The sequence below is a fragment of the Acanthopagrus latus genome, chromosome 15 (assembly GCF_904848185.1).
Source record: "Acanthopagrus latus isolate v.2019 chromosome 15, fAcaLat1.1, whole genome shotgun sequence".
NCBI classification, from domain to species: domain Eukaryota; kingdom Metazoa; phylum Chordata; class Actinopteri; order Spariformes; family Sparidae; genus Acanthopagrus; species Acanthopagrus latus.
This window is the reverse complement of record NC_051053.1, coordinates 16,432,921-16,457,717: the sequence shown is the minus strand read 5'-3', so window position 1 is coordinate 16,457,717 and position 24,797 is coordinate 16,432,921. Positions and strand designations below refer to the sequence as shown.

The 24,797-nt window shown below is 41.3% G+C and overlaps 2 protein-coding genes and 1 long non-coding RNA gene across 7 annotated transcripts in view; 1 reads left to right on the top strand and 2 right to left on the bottom strand.

The window, feature by feature from the left end:
* LOC119033208 (stromal membrane-associated protein 1-like) overlaps window positions 1-1,187 on the bottom strand; it is an 85,700-nt gene extending 84,513 nt beyond the window's left edge. For 3 of the 4 annotated variants that reach the window (XM_037123002.1, XM_037123003.1, XM_037123005.1), the window contains exon 1: window positions 867-1,187. In XM_037123002.1, coding sequence (XP_036978897.1) covers window positions 867-984 — 118 coding nt within the window. In that variant the 5' untranslated portion in view covers window positions 985-1,187. The remainder of the gene's footprint in view (window positions 1-866) is intronic. The other variant, XM_037123004.1, reaches the window with a different exon arrangement.
* Window positions 1,188-1,419: 232 nt separating this feature from the next.
* Window positions 1,420-5,456, top strand: LOC119033810. Of its 2 annotated transcripts, none has more exons than XR_005079376.1 (4): window positions 1,420-1,707; window positions 2,248-2,404; window positions 2,518-2,592; window positions 3,610-5,456. It is a non-coding gene; the product is annotated as an uncharacterized LOC119033810 (long non-coding RNA). The 2 variants fall into 2 exon arrangements; XR_005079375.1 differs by having other exon boundaries at window positions 2,248-2,438.
* A 394-nt stretch (window positions 5,457-5,850) lies between these two features.
* On the bottom strand, window positions 5,851-24,047 carry slc1a4 (solute carrier family 1 member 4). The gene is made up of 8 exons (XM_037124815.1): window positions 22,763-24,047; window positions 17,224-17,266; window positions 15,137-15,202; window positions 12,293-12,459; window positions 11,917-12,150; window positions 10,528-10,722; window positions 10,204-10,338; window positions 5,851-9,388 (listed from the first exon to the last, which is right to left on the bottom strand). Exons 1-8 carry the CDS (start codon window positions 23,275-23,277, stop codon window positions 9,148-9,150), a joined length of 1,596 nt encoding a protein of 531 aa, XP_036980710.1. The 5' UTR covers window positions 23,278-24,047; the 3' UTR covers window positions 5,851-9,147.
* Window positions 24,048-24,797: the final 750 nt, after the last annotated feature.

Here is a 24,797-nt window from a genome sequence, read left to right as displayed (position 1 = left end):
CATGAATTTTCGAAAACAAACTTTAAAAGCAAGGTGAGAATGACTACAATATCCTTACTTTTATAAATACTAGGAAATAAAACCCTACAATTTCAAAATGTCAATAAAAATGCTGATCCAAACATTCCTCATCATAGATGTTATGTTTTATTACAGCTTTGTGAACAATTCACACAAACAGTAAGAATAATGTGTTCAGTTTTGATGACAAAATCACTCAGATATTTACATTTCTTTAAATCAAAAACATAATATTATGGGTGTTTTCTTGTGGTATTTACTGCCTCACCATCTTCGTTTTTATTATTATCATTATCATTATTCATCTTATTATTATTGTAACTGTATTATTAAAATTATAATAATAATTTCAGGGTTTTACCTATTTATTGCCTCGCGTATCATTTATTATTATTGTTTTCATTATTATTATTACTATTGTTGTTTTGGTGTTGTTTTGGTGTTGTTACTTTCCTTTTTAGTTATAAGTTGTGGATTTTACTTTGAAAGTGACAACGGAAGTAGTGCTTCGTTTGTGGTTAAACAAATGTCGGCTAACAGTACGCATATTCTGGCTTTATTCTGACAGGACAAGCAATAACGGTGTTTACTCCGAGCAACATAAATATGAGTAATGAAGAAATTCATAGTATTTATCAGAATGACACGCTAACGGGCAGCTAAATAGCTAACCGGGAGGGATGTGCGTTAAGTGAAGCACACAAGTGACTCCCATCAGTGTAACGCTCCAGTATGCTGCTAGCTTGATCGCAGCCGTTAGGTGCCAACTTCCCACATCATCCCATCCCTTCACACACACACACACACACACCTCTAACATACAGGTGCACAGCTGAGGGGCTCACCTTTCGCCTCACAGTCGGCACAGTACTTGTTGTCGTCCTCCCTCAGCAGTTTAGACAGGATGGCCTGATGCTGCTCGTTCAGTTTCTGGGCTTTTTCTCGCTCCGACCGCGTTGTCATCTCGCCAAAAGTTTGGGATGCAGTCCTGCTTGTGTCGAGCCGATTTAAAAAAAACCTCGAGTGCTCAGTTTGTGTTAAACAGAGTCGGACATCCCCGTGTATCCGCACTGTACCTCCCGCCTGTATTCAGCTAGCTTGCAACCTGCTAACAAGGTAATATGGATCTAAGGCAGCATCATCCCTGCTGCCTTCAGGACTGTCGGAATTTGTGGCTGCAGCACATGATTGAGAATCAGCTTTACTGGCCCCGGTGTGTTAAGGCACAAAAGGAACTGGACTCGGGTTGCCTGTTGCTCTCAATTTACTTACACACGTACAGATATGGCAAGGCAAGGCGATTTTTATTTGTATAACACAATTCAGACACAATGCAACTCAAAGTGCTTTATAAGGGCATACAAATTGCATTTAAAAAATTGAGAATGGCTCCTCAAGCAAATGTTTTCACCAGCTGTATGATGAATGATATTTTTGTGCAACTTTTATTCAACAGTTGTCCCATACACTAAATATTGTCTAATGACAAAAAAAAAATAGCTAAATGGTTCGACAGATTTAACAATGTCTATTGTGTGTTTGCATACATGAATACACTAGTCTTAATGTGTATTATGTCTGGTATTAACCTTCCCTTTCTCTTCTGAGTGCCTGTCACAACAGTGGCCTGGGAATAAAATCCAAACAAAAACAGCCATCACTCACCCTGCTGCTCCTTTACAGCAGGTGAGTCTCTAGTTAATCACACACTCCAAAACTTCCTCAAGTTTGGTGGCATTGCTCAGGGAAAATGACATCTCTGCTGGAGATCACAGCTGTACAGAACAAACACAAACATCTATTTTGGTCTTCGTCCAGCTAGTCCAGTTCAAAACTCCACTAGAAAAACGACACATTTTAGATCAGTTTGAAACAAAGGTGTGGCCATACAGTCCTGTAGCTCTGATGCATTATTTAGGATAAATAAACAAAGTTTTAAACTGGCTCAAATACACCTTATAATTCAACTGAGATGCAAGATGATTAGATCTGCATTGAAATGTCAAAAAAAAAAAAAAACTAGACCTTTGTTAGACATGTTGCCTGGGCGATAAATGCGATTAATGTTTCCAACAATGTTCAAACCCACCAAAACCAAAATTCCACAAATTTGCTCAAGGTAACGGCGGTGCTCGCATGTGGCTATAACTTCTAGCTTCTATTCTACTGAATATCAGTGGTGGAGACCTCTCAGAGTTATCTACCTGTGCCTCATGTACTCTACAGATGTCACCACAGTCTGTTCATGCAGTTACACAACTAAAAGAGAGGCGTGAAACTCTGACACCTGGTGGAGAGACGTTCATCATTACAGGTTGTGCAATCGCCTGTTCTGTGTGTGTCTCAAATGCAACCAGGCACCAGCGGCGAGGCTCCCCAGCAGGTATGGCCCACAGCCTGCACTGTGTTGGAATGCTGTAAGTAACACACACAGAAGCACAAACACACATGAGGTCAAACGGTTTCTATTGTCGATTTTATTTCTGCCTCTTGTAGGAATGGAGAGGTGTTGCAGTTTGGTTCCTTCTTGCTGGGCTCCTCCTCTACTGTAAAGCCCACCTCCATGTCAGAGTGAGTGGTCTCTTAATAAGGGGTTGTGACACACTAGTGATCCCAGTGACCTAATTCCATTATTGATTCCTTTGCCAAAGTATTTGAAAACCATAATTATAATCAATTGTCACGGTGCATTAAAGATAATGATATAATTATTCCATTTGGAATTTCAGATTCTTAACAGCGAGTTCAGGCTCGCTCTGACTGAAACTATTTCTTTCCTGTCAACAGAAAAGCTTCTCCAGAGAATGACTCTGAATTTAAACAGAGGAGTTCAAGTATTTTGTTGACGCAAATGCACTCTGGGAGTTGTGGATCTGTTTTGGGATCTGTTGAAGTGAAACTCTCTCCAAAAAGCAAGCCAGGCTTTATTTGTGAATGTATATGAGTCAAACCTTCGTGTAAATGCATAGGTATGATGAAAGATGCACTTTTTAAGATTTACCATAGTTTTGCTTTCGGGCAAGCTAATTTTCAGTGGAGTGCTGGGGCACTCTTACACTAGCAGCAAAATCGCTGTTTTTTAAAAACACTAAGAACTTAACAGGTAGGAGAGTGATGGTGGACCTCCTGCCTGTTAGGTCGCACTCAGGGATCGACACTTTTTGTCTGCCATGACGGTGGCGCGCCTGAGATGCAGCGGCTAACGTGAGTCGTTCAAAAACTCTCTTTTTAGTAAAATCTGTGTACACAAACAAGGTTCTCAGTGCTTGTGCTCATGTGTAGAGACCCTGGTGATACTACGAGCAAAGTTTCATGTTGTATCGGGCCTTCTTAGCGCTTTAAAAATAGCTAGCGTAAAAGTGCCCCTGCACTCCAATGAAAATTAGCTTGCCTGAAAACGATACTACAGTAAATCTTAAAAGTGTCTCTTTTGTTGTAATTGTGTTTTTACACAAAGGTTTGACTCATATACATTCGCAAATAAAGCCTAGGTTGCTTTTTGGTTAGAGTTTCACTTTAATATATTCTATGCTTTTATGTGTGTGTGTGTCTTGAGTAGGTGAAATATAGTTTGTGGTCTGTCCACAGTTGCCATCAAGAAAAGACCAGGACACATATCACCAGCAAGTGGCAGCAGAGAGATTGCTTCATGTCCAGCAGAGCCTCCAGTAGTCAACTGAAGACAGCAACATATTTACACTCTGCTCACATTCATCTCATACATGAGATGGAAAGTCTCATGTGTTTGTTTTTTCACAGGGCAGAAAGACAACGAGGCCGAGGAGCAGGATTCTCACCGAGGTCAGACAGTTGTTCTGTGGACCACGGACAGTTTTCATGTGAAATGTGATGATTGCTGCATGATATGTAACCACTCAGCATTATCTCTCCCAAGGTCAGATCACAGAGTGTTAAGGAAATTATTCCCAAAGGTCATCTAAAGAGTAAATTCATACACCCAGAAGAACATGAACTGGTTTGAAACTTTTAATTACAGAGGGCAGCGAAACGCTGCTTGTCAGTCAGGTGTTGGGTTACTCTTTATGTAGTCGCTGAAAATAATTTCACAAATGTTATTAAATATTAACATTGTTACATCGGACAACAGAGGGTGAGCTAGGTGGCTTAGACTTTTTGGCACTATTTGCCCTTACTGGATTGAAGCAGAGAAGAAACAAGACTGCAGGGAACAGAGAGGGGCAACAACGGTCCAGCATTTGTGAGCATGCAGCACTTTTATGGTCATCACAAATGATCTAAACAGTACATTTAAATTAAAAGTAATAACATTCAGCACTGGTATCAGATATACCCAATGCAAGTTTAAGAGGTGTTTTATAGTGGACTGATGACTGTTTTTGTTTGTCGCCCATTGGTGACATGTCACCTACTTCATGGTCTTGAGGTCTACTTTTCCGGCCTCTCTGAGACCAGCTGCCACGGCGCTGTTCCTCCCAGCTGCACTGCCGGAAACACAGATGAGTCCACCCGCTTGTTCACAGCTTCTCTGTTACGTTGCTGCATCTGTAGCTGTTGCTCATGTAGTAATGTGAGAATTTGAGAAAACATGCTGATGGTGAAATGCTTCATGGAAAAGGACGTCAGTGTGAAACTTTTTTGATTGACAGAGTAATTTACTTCCACTCTGCTGCATTTGGAGGCAATCATTGTACTATTTACACCAATATATTTGTCTCTGTACTACTTGTAGCAGTACAGGTGTTCGAGACTTGCTATCTTTCTTTGTTTGGAGCTGATTTTCAGGGAATTCAGATCACCTGTGGGCAGGGTGGAAAGACTCACTCCACCCTGTGGAGTGGAAGCAGCTTAGGACGTTTCCCTCCCAGCCAATCATGGTGTGACAACAACCTTTTTGTGAAGGATTAAAATGGGGGCGAATGGCACACAGGAGGCTCTCACCCTCATTCTGAACCTGGCCCTAACCCACTGAGAACCTCATGCCCCTTACAGTGCCAGCCAGAAACTCTGTCTGCTTAGGGTTCCGTTCAGTCTTCCCTCAGCTGCCCACAACTTTCTAGTGAGGAAACTGTGTTTATTTTGAAACCCCTTAAAACCCAACCCCCTATACACCTTCAGTTTGACATTTTATTTCCCATGGGGCTTGTAGAAGGCATTTGTTTGTTATCTGTTGTCCAAGTAGTGGACACTGGGCATTTCCTCCTAGATTTTCCTGTTTTTTGTTTATATTTTCATGCAAGTTGGGCTGGCCCATAAGCATTGTACTGCCAGTACCACCACATACTTACTGTACTTCATATAATCATTTTATCTGGAATTGGATTTTTTTTAAAAAAAGAAAAACAACTTCAGATAATCAAAAAACTGCTGAGTATCTATTCAACTTCATGCATTTATATACATGTGTAGTACTATTCATGTGTGTGATTTTCTCTTTGACCAAAATAATATTTTAACAAAACAGCTTTACTTCTACTCAAGTATGACTTTTACAACATTGGTTATTTAGTTATTAATGTATTTATAATCAATAAATCACATCTTTGGGTGTTTATAGCTTTGTGATTAATAATGACTCTGACATGATAAATACCTTCGTTATATTCTATGTATATCAAATGTAACAGATGGTCATGCCTACTCAGTACAAGTTCTAACTTCCAATTTCTGTATATTTTTTAAGCATATTTAAGGTTTTATGAGTATACATTCAGCTGCTTCTTTTCCATGCCGCTGCAGACAGTCAGACAACAAGCTTGCATCGACGAACACCTCCTGTGTCATACACTGGATAATAACAATATGAACTTATAACAAAGCGTAGAAAAAACAGCAGGCTTTGCATTTGGGTTGCATGAAAAGTTTACGGTATCACCTTTAATGTTGACAGACAGCAGGACCAACAGCAAAGACACAGCTGCACAGTGTTAGACATAGATATGGCACAGGCATAGTAGTAGCTACTATTATGAAACAAAAAACAGAAATTAAAGTAGATTTCTAACAACAGGTTTTCAGCAACAAGTGGCAGAAGAATTCATTAAAAATCTTATCAATAGTAATAAAAAAACTGACATTGAGAAAAAGTGTTAAAATGAGGAAATACAAATGATACAAAAAGTTAAAACAATTACAAATAAATTAATATCAAATATATATATAGGAACTGTACCACATGGCATGTAATTACATGTGATTGCACCGGATATACTGAACAAAGTCTAGTCATAAACCTCATCTTTAGGTTAACAGAGCAGTTGTTAGCTTAGAAAAGTGATCATTGAATCTCAAATGTTAAGAAAATTATCAAACATACCAGTTCACCTTCTGTTTTACCACATTCACACCATGACCCAAAACTAAAGCAGCAGCACCACATCATAAATGAGCACATCAGACATCAGGTGACAGGAGCATGCATTAAGTTCACATACATGACGTTCCTTCATCTCTAAGTGGTCTTCACTTTATAATACACATCACAAGACTCATCACTGGAGCATTCTCATCACCAGTATTCCCTATGAAAGTTAAATAAAAGATCAAATAAATATTACTACAGTTATAATTTTTTTTAAAAAAGCCAGCGGAAAACCCACCAGTGTCTCAGACAGAAAAAGAAGCACATGCTCATCCTGTCAGTTAAGTCCTTCCTTAATCCAAACTCAATGCAAAACCATCAGAAATTTGGCACTTTCCTTCATGGACATCAAGTATGACATGGGGCAACTCTAAAAACAAAAAAATCAGAGATCAAGGAATAGCACTTGGCCTTTTTAGGCTATATAGCTCTAAAAATCCCATGAAATGGGCCATGACATTCCCTTTGAAATAATTTATCACACAGATTAAATAAAAATATGGTGTAAATCAGCCAACGCTGAGCTTATATCTGCCGTTAAATCTTTCCAATAACGGAGGTAGAAGTTTTGGTGAAAAGTCAGAGACCATGACATAAAGTAGCTCAAGATGCGCTGTATCACCACCTCAGGTCTTGACAGAAAAAAATCACAAACATCATATAACCTCCATTGAAGATCAATATCATGATGAAAGCATCTGAAACTAAACGATTGGATTCACAAAATAATGACGTACAGTATGATGTGAACTCATCACACATTTTGGTCCAATATTTGTGTTTTATTAGTGAACAGAAGTGAATTTCTTGATTTTTTGGACCTCACTGACTATCATTAATTAGGCTGATAAATTTGAGACTGGAGTGTTTTTTATGATGTCAAACACGTGTGTTTACAGTAATTCCAAACAAACACTCAATTATCAACAAATTGCAGCTAATCCCAGAAACTCATCAAGATGCCTTCAAACTAGAGGACTCCAGCTTTTGCCTAACAATAGTGGGCTGTATTGAGGCTGCGTAGCTTCTAGTTTGTTCTCTCATCAGGACTTGAGATATGAAGTTCATTTCTGTTCTGTGTTTTAACTGGGAGCTGATCCTAACATCATAAATGATTCTTTAAAACTATTTTGTTTGTTACAGTCGCTAGCCAACTTGAGTGTCACGTTTAAGCACGTTAGTCAAGAAATGATAGCACTAGTTAAGATTAACTAACTGATTAGTTGCACGTTAAAGTGCCGGAAATTTCATTCTACAAGCTTTTGTTGTATCATGACAATGACATTAATCTTGAATCTTGCATGTTAACATTGCTTTAACCCACTGATTAGCTTGCAAACAAAGCCAAAAGTTAAACGGCTATTTTATTAGACCTCTTGGTGACATACTTAAAAGCACATAGCAACAAAGCTACCTGCTGCTTTTACGAACAAGTCACAACAGTAAGATAGTGTTATGTAACAAATAAGAAAAATGACAACACATACAAATTTGTGTCGCTGACTCGCCTAATTTAAAAATGATTAACGCATAAATGCAACTTTTGAGAGCTAGCTGCGTGCTCAGTGGGAAGCCAGTATTGGAAGCTACTACACAAACTTCAGGGGCAATTTTTTTGTAAATCTGTAAAGCAACTACTGCTGTTGTTCCAAAGTAAGAAAAATGCGCTTGGAAACTCCTGATATCGCCTGAGAAAACATTATGTACCTCATCATGTTTGCAGTTGGCTTTTCTCATGAGGTTTTTTTTTCCATGGTATCGTAGATTTAGATAACCATGGTTATGTAAATGACACCAATATTCGGTGCACTCAGAGATAAATGGGATGAGTCAGGGAATAAAACGCGTATCAACGGGTTTTCCCACATGAAACCATAAAGGCAGGTCAGACAAACAAACTGGTCCAATGTCCAAAACAAAATCCCTCAGCCTGTGTGACTAGTTCAACAGGACTGCCCCAAAATCTGTTGAAAGTCAGTTGAAAGTTGTTTGCTGACTGTCAGCAAACAAAAGTCAGGGAACTTCTAGTAAAACGGCTGTCTGATGGTAATATGGGACCAAACAGCTCTCCATCAGATCTGGTCCTGAACTTGAATTCAGTTGCTGTTTCCATCCAGCTAAAAATGAAAAATAAATGTGCTGAACAAATGAAATGTAAATACATCTCTTTCCAACAGCTGAGCAAATGTGATTAAACAGGTATTCTGAACATGTGATTAACTTACAACAGACAGTATCAAGCTTTTTTCTTTTTTTAGATTTGGACTTTCAGCATTTGGTAAGTTGTTAGTATTCTATCATGAATGTTGGTCATTGTATTTGCTGTCTGTGGACGAAGACAAAGAAATGCACTTAATGATGTTCAAATTATGGCTCTGAGCATCTCACACAGTGCTTGAGACAGCAGATTATAACATTTATGGGAATGTTTTAGGAACATGTTACACAATGTGTGTTTCCATCCCAAAATGCTTTCTTCAGAATTATTCAAAATATAAAATACTTTGCCACAAGTGAAGGCAAAATAAACTTCTTAGCTAGACTGAAGAAAATGGTTTTCAAAATGTATAATTCTCATATCCTAAGCCCAAGAGGCTGAATTTCGTAAACGCTAGTTGCATGGGAGACGGTCAACGCTCGAGACAGACTGTTATGATGGCACTTTCCTCGCAAGTGAAACCATGAGTGACCTTGTTTCTTGAACGGACACTGAGTCAGAATGGTGCATCAGCAGCAACGTCAGACGTGTCAAAAGGTCAGGGGTCAAGAAAAAAGTCTAGGTAAGTTCACAGGACAGACTCAATGGCTTCCGGCGTGGCCCCTAAGGCTTTGGTTTGGTGCGTGACGAGCGGCGAGGTCTCCTCCTCCGCCTGGGCGTTGGCCACCGCCTCCACCCGGACTTCGGCCAGCTCGCCCTCTTGCTGCTGCTGCTCCTGCTGCTTCTTCATCTCCTGCTGGTTGATGTGGTGGAGGATTCCAGCACCCAGAGCATCGCCTTCCACGTTCACCACCGTGGTGGTGCGATCCCTGTACGCAAAGACAGTAAGTTTAGTCAGACTGCTTTCAGCAAACATAAAGAGTTAACAATCATCAGATCATCTGTCTTCATGCTTCCATTAGTTTACCTCATTACTTACTGATTCACATTAGTAGTCTCTTATTTTAAATTACATTTACAGTATTTTCTCATAAAGAATACTGGTAACACTTTATAATAAACATCATTGATAAAGCTAAATAAAAGCTAAAAAAAATAATATTTAGTTGATAGTTATTTCACTGTTAAGAGACTATGGAATGCTTTATAAACCACCTATTAAGCAGTTGTAAAGGAACAGCAGTTCTAAATTTATAATGTCCATCCAAATAATGCTATAGATGAACTACACAGTATTTATTAACTATTCAAAAAGTGTTTCAAATATCAGTTTTTCTAAAGAATTGCTTGATAAATGTTTTATAAAGCTTTTCACTCTTAACAGTGAAATTACTATTAATAAAAAGTGCCATTTATTAATGATGATTATTGCGAGAAAATTAAAAGAATTGCCCAAAAAGAGCACTACTTCCTTCTCAGCAGCCCCTGCCAGCAAATACATGGCATGGCCACAACACTGATGAAGTCTTTCTCCCATGACTGTCTTATCCTCATAACTCTGGCATCTAGGTTCCACAACTTTAAAAGATAAAGAAGCCGTGGAGGGAATTTTGAAAGCCTTTGGCACTAACTGAAAAATAGGAATTTCAGATCATGTTTAAGCATCTGCTGTGTGTATTTGCTCTACAATGTTGCTTGGGGTGGAAATGACAGGAGTGCCCGTGGGTTCAGGAGCTTTACTCACACAATCCAGTCAACAGCCAGCATGAGGGACAGGTCATTGGTCGGCAGGCCGATGGCCTCCAGGATGATGGCGATGGTTATGATGCCACCGGCTGGGATACCCGCCGCACCGACACTTGAGGCTGTGGCTGTCACCCTAGAAACAATGATGACATTGTTAAATGAATAACATAATACCATTTGTCACAGAAGAAAAAATAAAGTTGACTTCTTTACTCTGCTGGCAAATGTGAGAGCAAATCTACAGATGGAGGATTCTAGTGTGATGTAATCAGTTCACCGCTACGCTGAGCAACAAGAAGCAAACATCACCCTGCAAACTCACAGGATGGTGAAGATCTGTCCGGCATTCAGCTCAGTGTTGTTGAGCTGAGCGATGAAGACAGCAGCGATGCACTGGAATATGGCTGCCCCGTCCATGTTAACAGTGGCGCCGATTGGAAGGATGAAGCGGCTGATGCGTTTGTCCACGCCGTTGTTCTCTTCGACGCATTTTATCATAGAGGGAAGAGTTGCTGAACTGGTGAGAAGAAGAAACAGAAAGAACATTGTTCATTTAGATTTATCAGCCAGTCAGGTGAAACTATTACTAGCCTTTTTTGTTTCACATTTGTCGAAAATCTCATGACATCCCAACAGCAATCACTAAATTATATGCGCTGACATTTATTTTTTCTTTATCTAGAAGTTGTAGCTGTTGGAGGCCCATAAGTCCATCCATGGCTGTGCACTGAGTGTACACGACTGCTGAGACTGGTGAGTGCAAACAATAGCCATGTTCAAAATCAAGATCAAGGTACATTTTATTATTCTGGCTTTGGCTCTATATAAAAAGCATGATGTGTGAAGGCTTCCCTCTGAAGTCGCTTATCATTTCTTAAGTTTGGGACACACTAATGTCCAACTAGGCGTGTTTACTCCAGTCAATAAAATCATCCACCACAGGGCCCTGGTCAAAGTCATCCTCGCGGAGTAGAGACACAATCAAATGACAAAATGATAAACTTTTACCACATGTCTGCAATCGTAATGAGACCAATACTTGTGTTTGAAATAAATAACATGGGAGAGAGGTCACACCCCTGGGGACAGCCAGTAGAAGATAAGAGGATGTTAGATAAAATGCTATTGACTCTCACTCTAACGCTAACTTGAACTCTATAAAATCATTAATGCTGCGGAGAGTGTTTGCTCAGTGCTTTGCACATTATCAATAGTGTTGGAAGAAACATAGAGTAATAGTAAGTATTTTGCTTTGTTTTTCATATCAATTCCACTCATAACAGTTTCTTGCAAACGTCATAAAAGCCACTGCAGCCAGAACATGTTTAATACATTTGATGGAAACCTGCTTATTACATTATGAGTTATTTTGCATGCGATGTTGACAGTTTGCCCGAGTGTGGCACTAGAGTAAAGCTCATGCAGAGACAAGGCTTTGCCCTCTGCAGAGCACAATAACACTCAGTAAATTTCATAGCAAACTGCCAGATTTTTCCTCGTGTACAGGTCAGTCAGAAGTGAAATAAATGATAAAGCTAAAGAGGCTGAGACTACTTGTGTAAGCATTTGCTCTACTGTGCACTGCGACTGCTCTGCTCTGATAGTGAAATCCATGTGAAATTTTGTGGTGTTCATCACCTCATAGCAAACTCTTATTCCCATTTCAGTACAGTCAAAAGTTCATCTAGGACCCTGTGACGTGACAGAATACCTGGAGCAGGTGGCGAAGGCAGTGGTGAACGGCGTGATGAGGCCTGAAAGGAAACTGAAGGGGTTCTTGCGTGTGAAGCCGAAGTAGATGAGCGGCAGGACGATGCCTCCGTGGATAATGTGGCCCAGGATTGAAGCAAAGATGTATTTTCCCAGACTTGTGACCAGAAGAACCACATCTTCCATTTCCACAATCTTGCTGCCCACCAGGAACATGATGCCAAAGGGGATGTACCTGTGAGACACAAGAGGTAAGAACTTAACAGGAAGGAAAAAGCAAAAGGAAGGCAGCTCAAAAGTGTGGGTGTCACAAACTATTACCTGATGCAGTCCAAATACACCACCTAAACATCCTGTACAAATCCAGCTCCACTCACCACATGATCCAAGACACCAGCACCATAGTGGCCTCGTTGAAAGCGTTGAAGAAACGAATGAGTTCCTCGCCCTCATCTCCCAGCTTCCTCAGCGCCACGCCAAACACCATCGCAAACAGCACTAGACCCAGGATGTTCATACCATCTGTTTCTGTACCAACAGGCACCTAAAACACACAGCAGAATCGGACTGTATGAGACTGGACACAGTGAAGACACTGTGGGAGGACGAGCTGCATCGAACCATCTCAGTGGTTCATATAAAAAAATGGAAAAACAGACAAAACAGGAAACTGCGTGCAGCCGAGCACAAGTACGACATTTAATCATGCTCAGTTACATGTCGTTCTATTAACATGGGCATCGTTTCATTATAATACATTGTATACATTATTAAAAGATTACTGTTCATTTTTGAATATCGTGTTTTTTGAACATTTTTGATCATGTAGGTCTTTTTAACTAGCGAAGTTAGCCTGTCAGCACATATGCATAATAGTAGAACCAGTCACCCTTCTCATTGATTTATGATTTAAATCCCTTATCCAGGAATGGGGTCAGAGCTTTACTGCTTGCTTTCACAAGACGGTGTTCGTGAGTCACTTTCATTTTTTGGTAGCTCTTCCAAACAGGAGTGACACTTTATATACACTACTACTATACTAATATATACTGTGAACAGTATTTCACAGATAAAGAAGCAGCAAGTTAATTATTGACATATGCTGTTCAGTTGGCACTGGAAGCAAAAGGGTGTGTAGTTTGTCAATATGTATACATGTTACACTACATTGTGTAGGTGGAGAAGGGTTGCACAAGAGGAGAAGTTGGAAGTTTGCCAAAGTCCTCAGGAGACATCTTCTAGGGAACTAGATGTGTTTTCAATGAGAATGACTCAAATCTCACAAGGTGCTAAAGGAACTGTCGAGGGATCCCTGAGTCCTCGGGTTTCTTCTTCTGGGGACAATGAATGTCTACGCTAAAATGTTTCACCCTTCCGTTTGTTGTTGAAATATTTCACTCCGAACCAGAGTGATGGAGCAACAGGACTGATGTACTGACCCATGATCCACACCACTTGCATGGCTTAATGGCTTATAATGTTAACTAAACAGGACTGGTTTTCTTAGGTCATGAAACACTTTCATTCAACAGCAGTTGTTCAGCCATGGTCACACACTGGGACCTCTCTCATTATGGAGAGGGGAGCTTGTCAAACAACAGTGTTGATACAATGCAGTAGTTTATACGACACCTCTTGCTACAGAGTGTGCGTGCGTGGGCACATAGGTCTGGAGGCAGCTGAAGGATTCACTGAACTGGATGATGGATAACGAATAAGGACAGGGACAAATCCTGAGCTCAATCCCTTTCCATTGTCCTGAGCTCTCCCACAGCTCCACCAGCTTCATCCCCTGGCATTGGGGGGACTGTCCACCCTGACCCACGACAGACAAATACCTTGGACAGGTGCCAAGATCAGATACAACAACTGTTCCCTTATACTGGGTCACTGGGGGCAAACCATGGCCACTGGGGACAAGTAGTTGGATTAAAGAAGTTATTAGGTCAACTGTATGTTAAAAATTCAGCTAATAAGATAATACAGAAACTTCTGACCTATTAAAAAAAAACTGCCCCTCGTAAAAGGTATTCGAACAGAGGTTGTTAAGAGGCAGTTTACACATTCTTAACAGTTTCTTCAGTACCAGCTGAGTTAAACCTTTGAGAGAATTGCTGCAGACAAACCTTTAAAAAGCCTTTTGTCAAAGTCATCCATCTGTTCCACTGTTTCTGATCTTCTGTCTCTCACAAACTCATCATAAACTCATCTATGATCCAGCATCAACTACGTAACAGGCATGGCAGCAATTTGCAAATCTGCAGCGAGTGCTTGTACTGGGCCTTGTTTTTTCACTGTTTACACATTATCTTCCTCGCAGGCTCAATTGATATGTGTTGGGTTAAGCTGACCCCTGGCCAACACTGTTGACTGACTCACTACAACAGCAGAAACCATGTTGTCACAAGTTGTCCCAGGCAATATTTGAATGTAAAAACACACTTCTGTGGGTGAACCACACACCAGTCCGGGTCTGTTAATCCAGATGTCAATCCTTAATTTTTGAGTGCCCTTCACGTTTTAGACTGCTCCGTCAGCATATGTGTCGTGCATATTATTCTATAGGCCCGTCCCGTATCCTGCTGCATATTCCAACACAGAATAAGCACAAGTGTGTTTGATATATCTGCACTCAGCTGTGTGCTATATGAGATCTCACCTCGTTCTTTTATGAGCAGGGTTAGGGTTAAAATGCACACTAATGATCTATTTCAAATCCGATTGAATTGTCATGAAGTTAAATAATTACCTAAATGAACGCATACTGTTTAAGGTTATTTAAGTGCTTTTAAGTTCTGTAACCCAGAGACATTTCTAATCTATGAATAAAATGCAATTAACCTTTGACACAGATACAACCTCATTTATAATGGCTGTGTGATAACACCCTAAAATAAAATGGCTTTGTATAATGACCGTGTTTGAACAGCTCTCATGCCCATGTTCACTCTCACTCAGCATTTCCTAATCAACCTTGAACCCATTCTCCATAAAACAAGTCATCCATTAGTCTCTCACATCAAGCTTCTTCAGTGAGTTTGCACCCACAGGTGATTAACACACACACAAACACAAACCGTTCCAAGCAAACATGTCCTCCAAGGATCAACAGTGACCTCCTGTTTTCATTCTGGGATAGATAACTGACTCAAGTAAACACAGAAACAAGCACTTTTCCTTTCAAAGGTGTGTGTGTGGGGGGGGATGCTTCCTGCTCCTACCTTTTGGTAGAGGATGGTCCCGTTGGTGTCATTCCCAACAGCAACCATCTTGTAGTCAGTGACATGCTGCAACATAAAGGAAAGGAACAAGTCTTGTTCAGCCATACATTTGTGGGTTTTTTTTGTTGTAATGATCCTGTAATGCTGAAATGTGCTTTTACAGTGTCAACATGCAAATATGTCAGTATTTCTCAATATCAGTTGTCAATGTAAACTGGAAGTAAATGAGTGTGTTTACATGCATTTCATGTATGATCTGGCTTTAGTATAAAAAAATGACGGGTAATTTATATGTATTTTGGAAGATACAATTACTGCAGTATCAATGTCATGTCTGTGTGCTGAGTAAAGCGTTAGAACAAGCACAGCTTAGCACAAAGCCCAGCAGCAGCTTGAAATGAAAACATGAGAATTGTAGTTTTAGAGAAAGTGATGTGGTGTAACTACTTCTTGGGGTCTTCTTCTATTTATCCTTTTGATGTTAAACGTAAGAAGAAGACAAGTTAAGTTGAATTGTTGATGTGAGAAATGAAAACATGACGCGTTGCAGTTGCCATGATGGACTGTAGTGCTGCTACACTCTTATTCATGGGCTCCTGTTATGTTCCTTTTTGGAGCGGTTGATCCATGTCCTGTATTGCTGGTTTGGTCTGATCTAAGGCCTCGTCTCAAATCAGTCAGAACTGAGTCTTTGAGGCCTCCTCTAACATGACTTTAGATGGCAGATGAGCAAAATTGTAGTGAGTTATTTTCATACATTGTGTTGACACATCCATGTTTTTTGGGATGTTTTAAATGATATGTTCCTGTCTTTTGAACGAGATTGTGTGCTGTTATACCACTTTGTTGGTTGTTCTGCAATAGTCAGAGTGCTTGTGTTACTACTTTTGCTTTGTCTGTGGCCTGAAAAATATATATTTGAATAAATATATTGATATCATGAATGTGCAAGGACTAGGGGACTTATGGCTTTATCTATCAACTGCTGTTTGACTAGGAAAATCTTAAGCCTTAAAAAGTGAAATGATTTAAGATCAAGGTATGTTCATTGCTCCTCTAAGGAATGCTGTATGTGCTTGAAGTTTGGGGGCCAGTTTGAAACTATCCACTGAAGTTCAGACTGTCTTTCAGCTGTCAGAGGAATCAAGCAGCTCTGATACAATGCTGTCTCTCTCTGCATTTCTTTAAACAGCTCTATCGGACAAAGGTTCCCAACATCTTGGCAGAGCTATGGACTTTAAATGAGGCTATAGGTTCTTGGAATTCTGATGTATTTGGACCTGCAGAGACTATACTCACAGAACTAAAAGGAGAGCCTCTGCCACAATCTAAATTGTACACGTCACTTGTCTACATGTCTTTTTAAGCATCTAGCTGCTTGTCATTTTGTGTAAATTTCCCCTGTCCTCTGCTTTCTTGGTTTAATCCACAGTTGGCCCCATTCCACTGGGGCTCTACCACAGTATAGGCTGGGTGGGGGGACTGAATAGTAAACTCTATGACCCGGCTGCACTTTGAAACTCTGTTTACTCTCCTAAGTTTATAATTCACTGGCCTGGTTTCAAGCAAGTTTAAGGAAATCGGTTGGAGTATGAGTGCGTGTGACTAAGTGGCCATTTGTGTACTCTCCTTTGTGTGTGTGCACAGCCATTTTGTAACCCCACATCCCAAATATTGAACTTTCCGGGGTCTTATTTTAGCCTGAACAGACATGTTCATAATTCTAGGAAGTGGAGCAGGCCGGGTTTAAGAGCAGCGAGGCGAGGTGGGTTGCTAGGCTGGTTGAAATGGAATGGTTTCGCCATGGTAACGGCTGGTAAGGGACAAGGAAAAGAGGCATTTGGGCAAGCAGCAGTCTCCGAACAACTCCTCATTAAGAGGCATTGTGAGGCTCTGGGCACTAAGGCCAGGATTTATAGCCCAGCAAATGAACGTGGAGTGGCAACCGCGTGGATGGTGAAATAAATTCTGATGAACAATCCACACAAGACACAGGTGGTGAGGAAAAAACGGACATGAAGTGGTGATACTGGTGAAAAATGAAGACAGTGTGGTGTGGTGCATTGAACTGAGGTGCTGGCACTCACAGAACGGAAAGCAGCAGCCACCAAGTTCGATGGGAATAAATTCCTGAGGAGGGAGGAGACAAGTTAGAATCACAGAAAATGACAATGTTATGCTATGTTACTGCTGTAATTTTGTGGTTTGTTAAGCAAACAACAACTAAGCACTAGTCCTGACAAGTCTTTTAAAACTGTGTGGTTAACCAATCTTAGTGAAACACCGTTCACACGATTGATTTGTTAACACACCCGTTGTACTTTGGCTCTTTTCCCAGGAACTTCCATTTAGTCCACTGTTCCCTGCACATGCTGTTTTAAAATTAAGTGTTTAAATGGCGCTGAGTTTTAATTTTAAATTTGCTAGTCCCATATTTGCCATTCTATTCACAAGACTTTAACAAGGTAGTTTTACTTGACTCAGTGTAACAATATTTTTGCTCAGAAAACCCCTGGCGAGGCAGCTGGATTCATGAGAGCACATGATATGTGATCTTAGTCAAACACGTGTGATATCACAAATCTGTCTTCCTTGGCTTCGAGCTATGTGCTTGTGGCCCAACACACAAGTGTCTCAGCCAATCAGCGTCCACATGAGGAACTACTGGCAGATACAGGTGTGGTGTAGATGTGCTGACCAGTGAGAGAAAGTGGCTGTTTGTTGTCAGCTCCAAAAGAGGCTAGCTCAGATGCTGCCATCACATCAGTTATGTCAGAACTGGAGAGTATATTTCATTGAAAAAAGAGGAACAAAGATTTTCTCAATGGAAAAAAAAATGTTTTTGCTCTCTTTTCCTGACTGATCATCCAATCACCTGCCAAGTATTGTTAAGGCACCTGCCCTCTTCCAACAGGTCTGTAGCAGCATCTTCCCAGATGAGATGGTTCTGTATAACCAACCATCTCACAGGTCAGGTTACAGAAAACCCTCTTTTGAGAATATACTATAAAGGTAAAGTGATGATTATACACAGTACGATTTAATTTAAACTCAGTAGTAATTGCAGGTCTTCTTGTCAGGTTGATGCATGCTCAAAAAGACACCTCAATCAAAAATATAACTATGTCCCAATTCTATCCTACTAATTCATTTTACACCCTGTACTATCGCACAGTATAGTGGCCAAATGTCTTTTGAACAACCGTGGTTGGTTTGTTGGCTGGTTATAGTTAACTCATAAAACGCTGAGTAAAACCTGTGTTTGGTTTAAAAAAAGAAGGTGCTTAAACTGACTAACCCTGGTTCAGTGAGCTGACTTGGCTAGTTCGTTATCTCCTTGCTCAGGAAAGTAAGTTTTGTCCTATTTACTGGAGAAGCGAACAACATTTCCATTGCACTAGAAACTTATGGGATTGTTTCAGCAATTAGTCTAACCCTCAGATGTTGCCAGGGAAACAGGATGACGGCTCATTTTTCACACGTATGGAACCCATATACACAAATGGTTCGCTGAACATATTACTATATAAAGAAAATGCAATAAAAAAGGCTTCTGAAGCAGAAGAGTTCAAGGTTTCCTCCTGTCATATGACTGAGGCGAGGATCTGGATTAACCCTGGGAAACCAGACCAGAGAGCTGGCATGCTTTTCCCACAGAGCCTCCTCTCTCCGATTTCTAAAGCCCTATTACATAACAACTTGATTTCTTAAAACATCTCAGCCAAACATCATGCATGAGTCTTTCAATTCAAAGCAGCTACAGGATTAAGTTATTCAGCTAATGTGGTTGGAAGTGTTTCTGGCTTTCTGGTTTCTCTCTTTTTGGCCACTTCACATTCTTAGTTAAACACTTATTGCATTATGGTGACAGCTTTGATCATAATTGCAATCATTGCAGTGTGTTGCTACCACTGGCCCAAAATATTGTAATAGTGAAAACAGTGGCTCTTTTGGGCTTTTCTCTGTTGTTGTGTCTTAAAGCATTTAACACCACTTCATGACTAAGACCAGACCAAAGAAAAGAGCCTACAGCCATGCTAACAGCTCTGTGAGGCAGTATTTGGAGCTAAATGCTAGCATCAGCATGCTAACCTACTGATATTGACAAGTGTCTACAATGTTTACTATGAACACCATCTTAGTTTAGCAGGTTAGCATGCCTCCATTTTACAGCTGTGGCTGTAGAAATTTCCCAAGAGGAGCGACATCATCAGTGGTTTCAGTTAGAGATGCATATAGTGGATTATTTTTGCCCAAACGCTAAGCGGTAATTGCTTCTCATGGCTGACACTGATATGATCACTGTTGCATTTTTGTATTTTGAAGTTCCCTGATGTCTAAATCACTGTTTGAGTGTTATCCCATGTGTATTAATGTCACTTAAACGGCAGCATCAGTGGCAAAAACAGCCACTTTTGTAGGTATCTTAAATCGTATTTTAGAGTTTGTAACTTCCTTGAAACTCACTAAAAATGTTGATGACTCATCCTGCACTCAGGGACGTATATCAAATATTTGTCCAATAAACTCTTTTGTAATTTTATGACACTGTCGTTGATATATAATAACAAGAACGTCCCCAGAGCGGTGTGTTTCTGGAGATCGGACCTCGAGGATTACTGTACAAAAAGGTAGGGTCGAAAACATCAGCTCAACCCTACAGTGTTTTTCAAAATCTCACTTAAAGTACAGTATAAACTGATCCAAAGCAGATACGGCCTCTCCGTGAAAACAAGCAGTGTCGGTATGTGTAGGAGAGTGAGAGGCCTCGTATGATGTTAAATGAAACTTTGAATTTGAGTTGCCCTCCTGCTGGACACGCCATGTTTGTCCATGTAATAAGAGTGTGTGGACAGAGAAATCATACTAATCCCACTTGACCCTCACAGAGAAAAAGACAATATCTGGACTGGGCCATTTCTCAGAATTATGAAAAGGAGAAAAAACTACTGGATTTTTACAATGTCCCCAGGAAGTAGTCAGGAAGACCATCTCTTCATTCAACTCTCTCCCTGCTCCCTTCATTCCCCTGACATGGGTGTTACTTCGTGTTGTCTCTCTTCATTTAACCAACCAGATTCTGCCGTGAATACTACCAACCAATTATGTCTCTGCTGTCAAATCTAAAACCACTCTCCTCTCAGCTTTCAGGCATTTGTGCGACCCTCGTCCACCACCTACTCCTCCAGCTCTTCGTCCAGTTCTACTCTGCAGAATTAGCTCCTCTTCCTCCATCACCGCCGGGCAGGGGGGGCGTGTCTATTCTACACACAGCTTCCTCACCTGCCTAAATATTACTTTACCATGATGGAGTCTAACTTTTGAACAGACTTTCTCATTCTTTATGTTCACATAAATCTTCATGCTCTCACACAAAAATGTGAGTCTCTCCTGATTGAAAACCATCCTGAAGGGCTTGGAGCAACTGGTCACCAGTATACAGGAAACACGTGAGTCCACAGTGTAAGACTGGGGAATAAAAGCAGAGTGTCCACCTGCTATGGTGATAAGTAAGAAGTGCTGACAGCAGCGGACAGTGATCGGTTTGTACTACACTGTGTTGCTGGGTTCAAACCCTCCTCCTCCTCCTCCTCTTCCTCCTCCCCCCTTTCCTCAAAATACACTCAACTCTGTCAACAGCTGTCAGATTTCCCGCACACTGTGGGAACTTTATATTAGGACTCCGTCTGTATGGCTCACTGAAGGCCAGCGACCAGGCTGATATTCAGGGCCGCCAGCAGTGGGGAGCACCAGTTCAAGAGAGTTCCCCTCACCCTTTAAATAATCTGCATTAGGCCAGTTGGAGATCATCTTGCCCTGGACACAAGTAAGACTATCGGCAGCCCTGTTGATATTTATAGGCGAGGTTGCCAGGAGCTGTGTTTTTCTCTCCCTCTCCTCCACACATGGACTAAGGTATTCAAAAATATGTGTCTACTGTCTGATATGGCTTTCGCAGAAGGAAAACTAAGATTACAACATTAAAATACTAAGAACAACAAAGATTCTCCCTCATTAAAACCCCCAAAATATATGAATAAGCAAACATTTTCACATCTTCTACCACACTGTAAAGTCTGATCTATAATGGGGTCCAAAAGTCTGGGACCAAAGACCAAAGAAGACCAAGCAGTCCTGACTGTCATGGACTGATGGACTCATTGACCTCAACCTCACTGAACATTTATGAAGACACTGAGACACCCAAGCATTCAATGACATCCCAAGAGGCTTTGTGGGCCAAATTCAAATCGTGTTGGGTTCACATGAGTCATCAGGTTTTGCAAGAGATTGTGGAGACCGAAACGAACAGAAAATATAGTGGCCTCAGAACTTTGGACCCGCTGTATGAAGAAGCGCCTTTTCAATCCAGTGAGCTTTGCTGGCCAGGCAGCGACACCCATAAAGTTTTCTAGCTTCCATGTTTTCAATGTGCACAGTTCCCCCACAAGTCCCTGCTCTGCCCACAGATTTTACATTTTGATGATGACACAGATCTTTTTAAATCGTCTTGAACAAAGTTTTACAAAAAAAAAAAATCATTTATAGAAGTTGAACTCCTGTCAAATGTTTCACAGTCTTTTATGAAGACACTTAGCCTACTCCTTAGAGAACGACGCGGCCAAACACTTGAACGCAGACAAAACTCTTAAAACTGGAGACCGAGTTTGGTAATAATTATGGAGCCCACTCAATCAGCCCACAAGCTCTTGACATGCCTCTGCAAAAGTTCACTCTGTGCCTTGTTATTCCCCTTTTTCCTTCTTCCCCTCTGACAGGACAAAGCGAGAAGAAAAGCATGAATGAAGTGGCACTTCAGCATCGCCTTACACTGCAGAACTCAGTGGAGGAAGAAGTATTCAGATTAAGTGAGTGAAAGTAGCACTACAATGTAAAACCTTATGTGAAAGTATTACAAGTAAAAGTACTCAATGTAAAAGAAACAGCCTGTGTGAGTGTTTTGTCACATGTTATATTAGTTGATTACTATTATTTACAGGGCCGGGCAGTATATCATTATTATAGAATTATCATGGTAAGAGACTACATATCATCGGTTATATCGTGATTTTACATAGGTGTAGTCCTTTCCTGGTTTTAAAGGCTGTAATACAGTAAAGTGATGCCCCTCCACTTGTTCTAATACTTGTCCCACTTAGCCATTGTACATACGTTACTGATGATTATTTTTCAAAAATGCACACACACTCATGGTTGAGGGAGACCTGCAATCTACATAATATAATCCTCTACACACACTGGTGCAATATACATTTTATCTATTTAATCTTCATCTTGTTTCTTTATTTGTATAACCATTGTTTCTACAGTCCAGTGAAGTAAGTCTGTGACCTGGGCATTCAGATCAACGTGTGCCACAGCCTGCGTGCTTGTTACATCAGTGAGCGTCTTCAGGAGCGTGTGTGTGTGTGTGTGTGTGTGTGTGTGTGTGTGTGTGTGTAACCACCTAGTGTTCCCAGTGCGCCTGAGGCACGCTGTGCCACGACTCCCCTCAGAGCTGCTGCGATATCACAACAAGCTTCATATTATCTAGTTCTGGCCAGTGTGTGAGTGTTTTAATATTTAAAAAGAAATAAATAAATTATCAAAGCGGCGCTTCGGTACCTGGCCAGATCCAAAAACGAGTCCGTGGTCTCCTTGTTGTTGCTGAGGCTCTCCAGTCCCAGGCTGTTGGTGTTCAGGGCTCCTGCGCCCACGCCGGGCTTGATGATGAAGGCGAGGGCCACCCCGATGCACGAAGCGATCAGCGTGGTCACCAGAAAGTAGGTGACGGCGATGCCCCCCAGCTTACCCAGGGAGCGGGTGTCCAGGCTGGCGGCGCCGGACACGAGGCTGCAGACGACCAGCGGCAGGATGATCATCTTCAGCATGCGGAGGAGCATCTCCCCGGGGAAGGCGAAGTAGGTCATCTGCGCCTTGGTCAGGTCCATGTTGCGGACTATCATCCCGAGCCCGACGCCCACCAGCACCCCGGACACCGTCATGATCACCAGGAGGTTCTTCCTCAGGAACTCCAGCAGCTTCTCCCTGCAGCTCCTCCGCGCGCTTTTCTCCAGGATCCGGTCGGTGGAGGCCGAGCTGGGCATGGCGTGCCCGTTGATCTCGCTCTTTTTCTCCATCTTTTTCCTCCGCGGAGCAGCGTGGGGAGGCTGAGTCCGGCTCTCGGCAGCGTGGGGTAGATGCGCACACACACACGTCGGGCGCACGCACTGTGCAGTGAGAGGGCTGGCCCGGCGTTAAGGCTGAGGGGGAGCCAATGGAGAAGGAGCGACGACACAAAAAGCGAGTGGAACATGCGCACAGGAGCCGGCGCTTTATACCCACAGCAAATGATGCAAGAGCAGAGGAGATTGCCAGGGTCTTTGGCAATGTGGCACATTTTCCTCCACAAACATGTGATGATTCGAACAGATTCCCAGGATTATATTCCTCTGGCTCTGTGCCCTCTCTTCTCTTAATACAACAAGCCACGCTACCTCGATGAAATAATACGCAAGAATAATGAGGACCAGCTTTCACCCTGTTTTTTCTCCTCCGCTCTTTTGCAATCTCATTGTGTCAACACAAAAGACCCGTTCTTCTTGCAGAAGTTCCCGTTTCAGTGAAACACACACATCTGGTCTTTTGCTTTTTCCTGCTCCTAAGGGTTGATTCTCTGAATCAACCTCATCGGGTCACATTCATCAAACGCCTCAAACACCCAGTTCAGGTGGGCTTTCTTTCTCAGTTTGATATCGAGATTAAGCTCAATGCTCTCACAAACCTGGGTGAGAACAAAGTATCGTGGTCACCTACTGCTGGTAAGGCTGCCTATATTTTTTCTCCTTATCCGTCAGGTTTGAATCACAGATCCTTTCACTTTGACATTTTATAAGCACCCACGCAGGCGAGGTGACATTTGGCTCTCAGGGAAGTCACCTGTCAGCTCCACAGACCGGGAGGGATGAGGAGAGGGGGAGGGGGAGGGAGGGGTCTGTCAGCACCATGGCCAGCGCTCTGTGCCTTCTAGGGGGCGCTGTTGCTCGCTCTCTTATCCATCTCTGGATTACTTTGAATTGACAGCTGCACCGAGACATTTCATTAAACAACGTATATTTTGGAAATCAGGAAAGTCCTAATAGAGGCTCCTCTATTCTGAAGTGCGGACTAATATACTTGCGTAATGGCCATTAGAATTTTTTCCCCCTCCATTTGCATTCTTGTTGCACCTCTGATGTTTAAGCACGAGGTGGCAGTATGATACAGCTGTCGTATTTACACACAGCCGACAAAGGAAAGCTTAAAGGGTAACTCCACTAATTTCAGTGTGTTTACAGGTCTTGTGGAGCTTTTTATTGTTCCTTCTTGTTAAACATCTTTTTATGTGATTAAGTCGTTTTGTGAAGCACATTGTATCATTTTGTTGCCTCTTTCCATATAAAGTGTGCTTTACAATATTGCTGTATAACATGTTTTATTCTTGTTATCATTATTCTTATTCTTGTTGTTGTTGTAGTAATACTCATATACGCTTAAAAGATTACTTATTTGTTACTTTTCTTTCACTATAAAAGTAACTAACTTAAAAGTGAACTGAAGAGTATATGCTGAAATGCATTTTTTAAATGCTATGAAGAATGATAACTATAATAAAAAGAAT

Excerpts from the sequence above, each read along its gene's own strand:
- slc1a4 (XM_037124815.1), bottom strand. The coding sequence starts at position 23,277 with ATGGAGAAAAAGAGCGAGATCAACGGGCACGCCATGCCCAGCTCGGCC. Across the intron at positions 12,460-15,136 it reads GGACCATCCTCTACCAAAAG|GTGCCTGTTGGTACAGAAAC; the intron begins GTAGGAGCAGGA and ends TGTGTGTTTTAG. Across the intron at positions 12,151-12,292 it reads CTGGTGTCTTGGATCATGTG|GTACATCCCCTTTGGCATCA; the intron begins GTGAGTGGAGCT and ends TGTGTCTCACAG.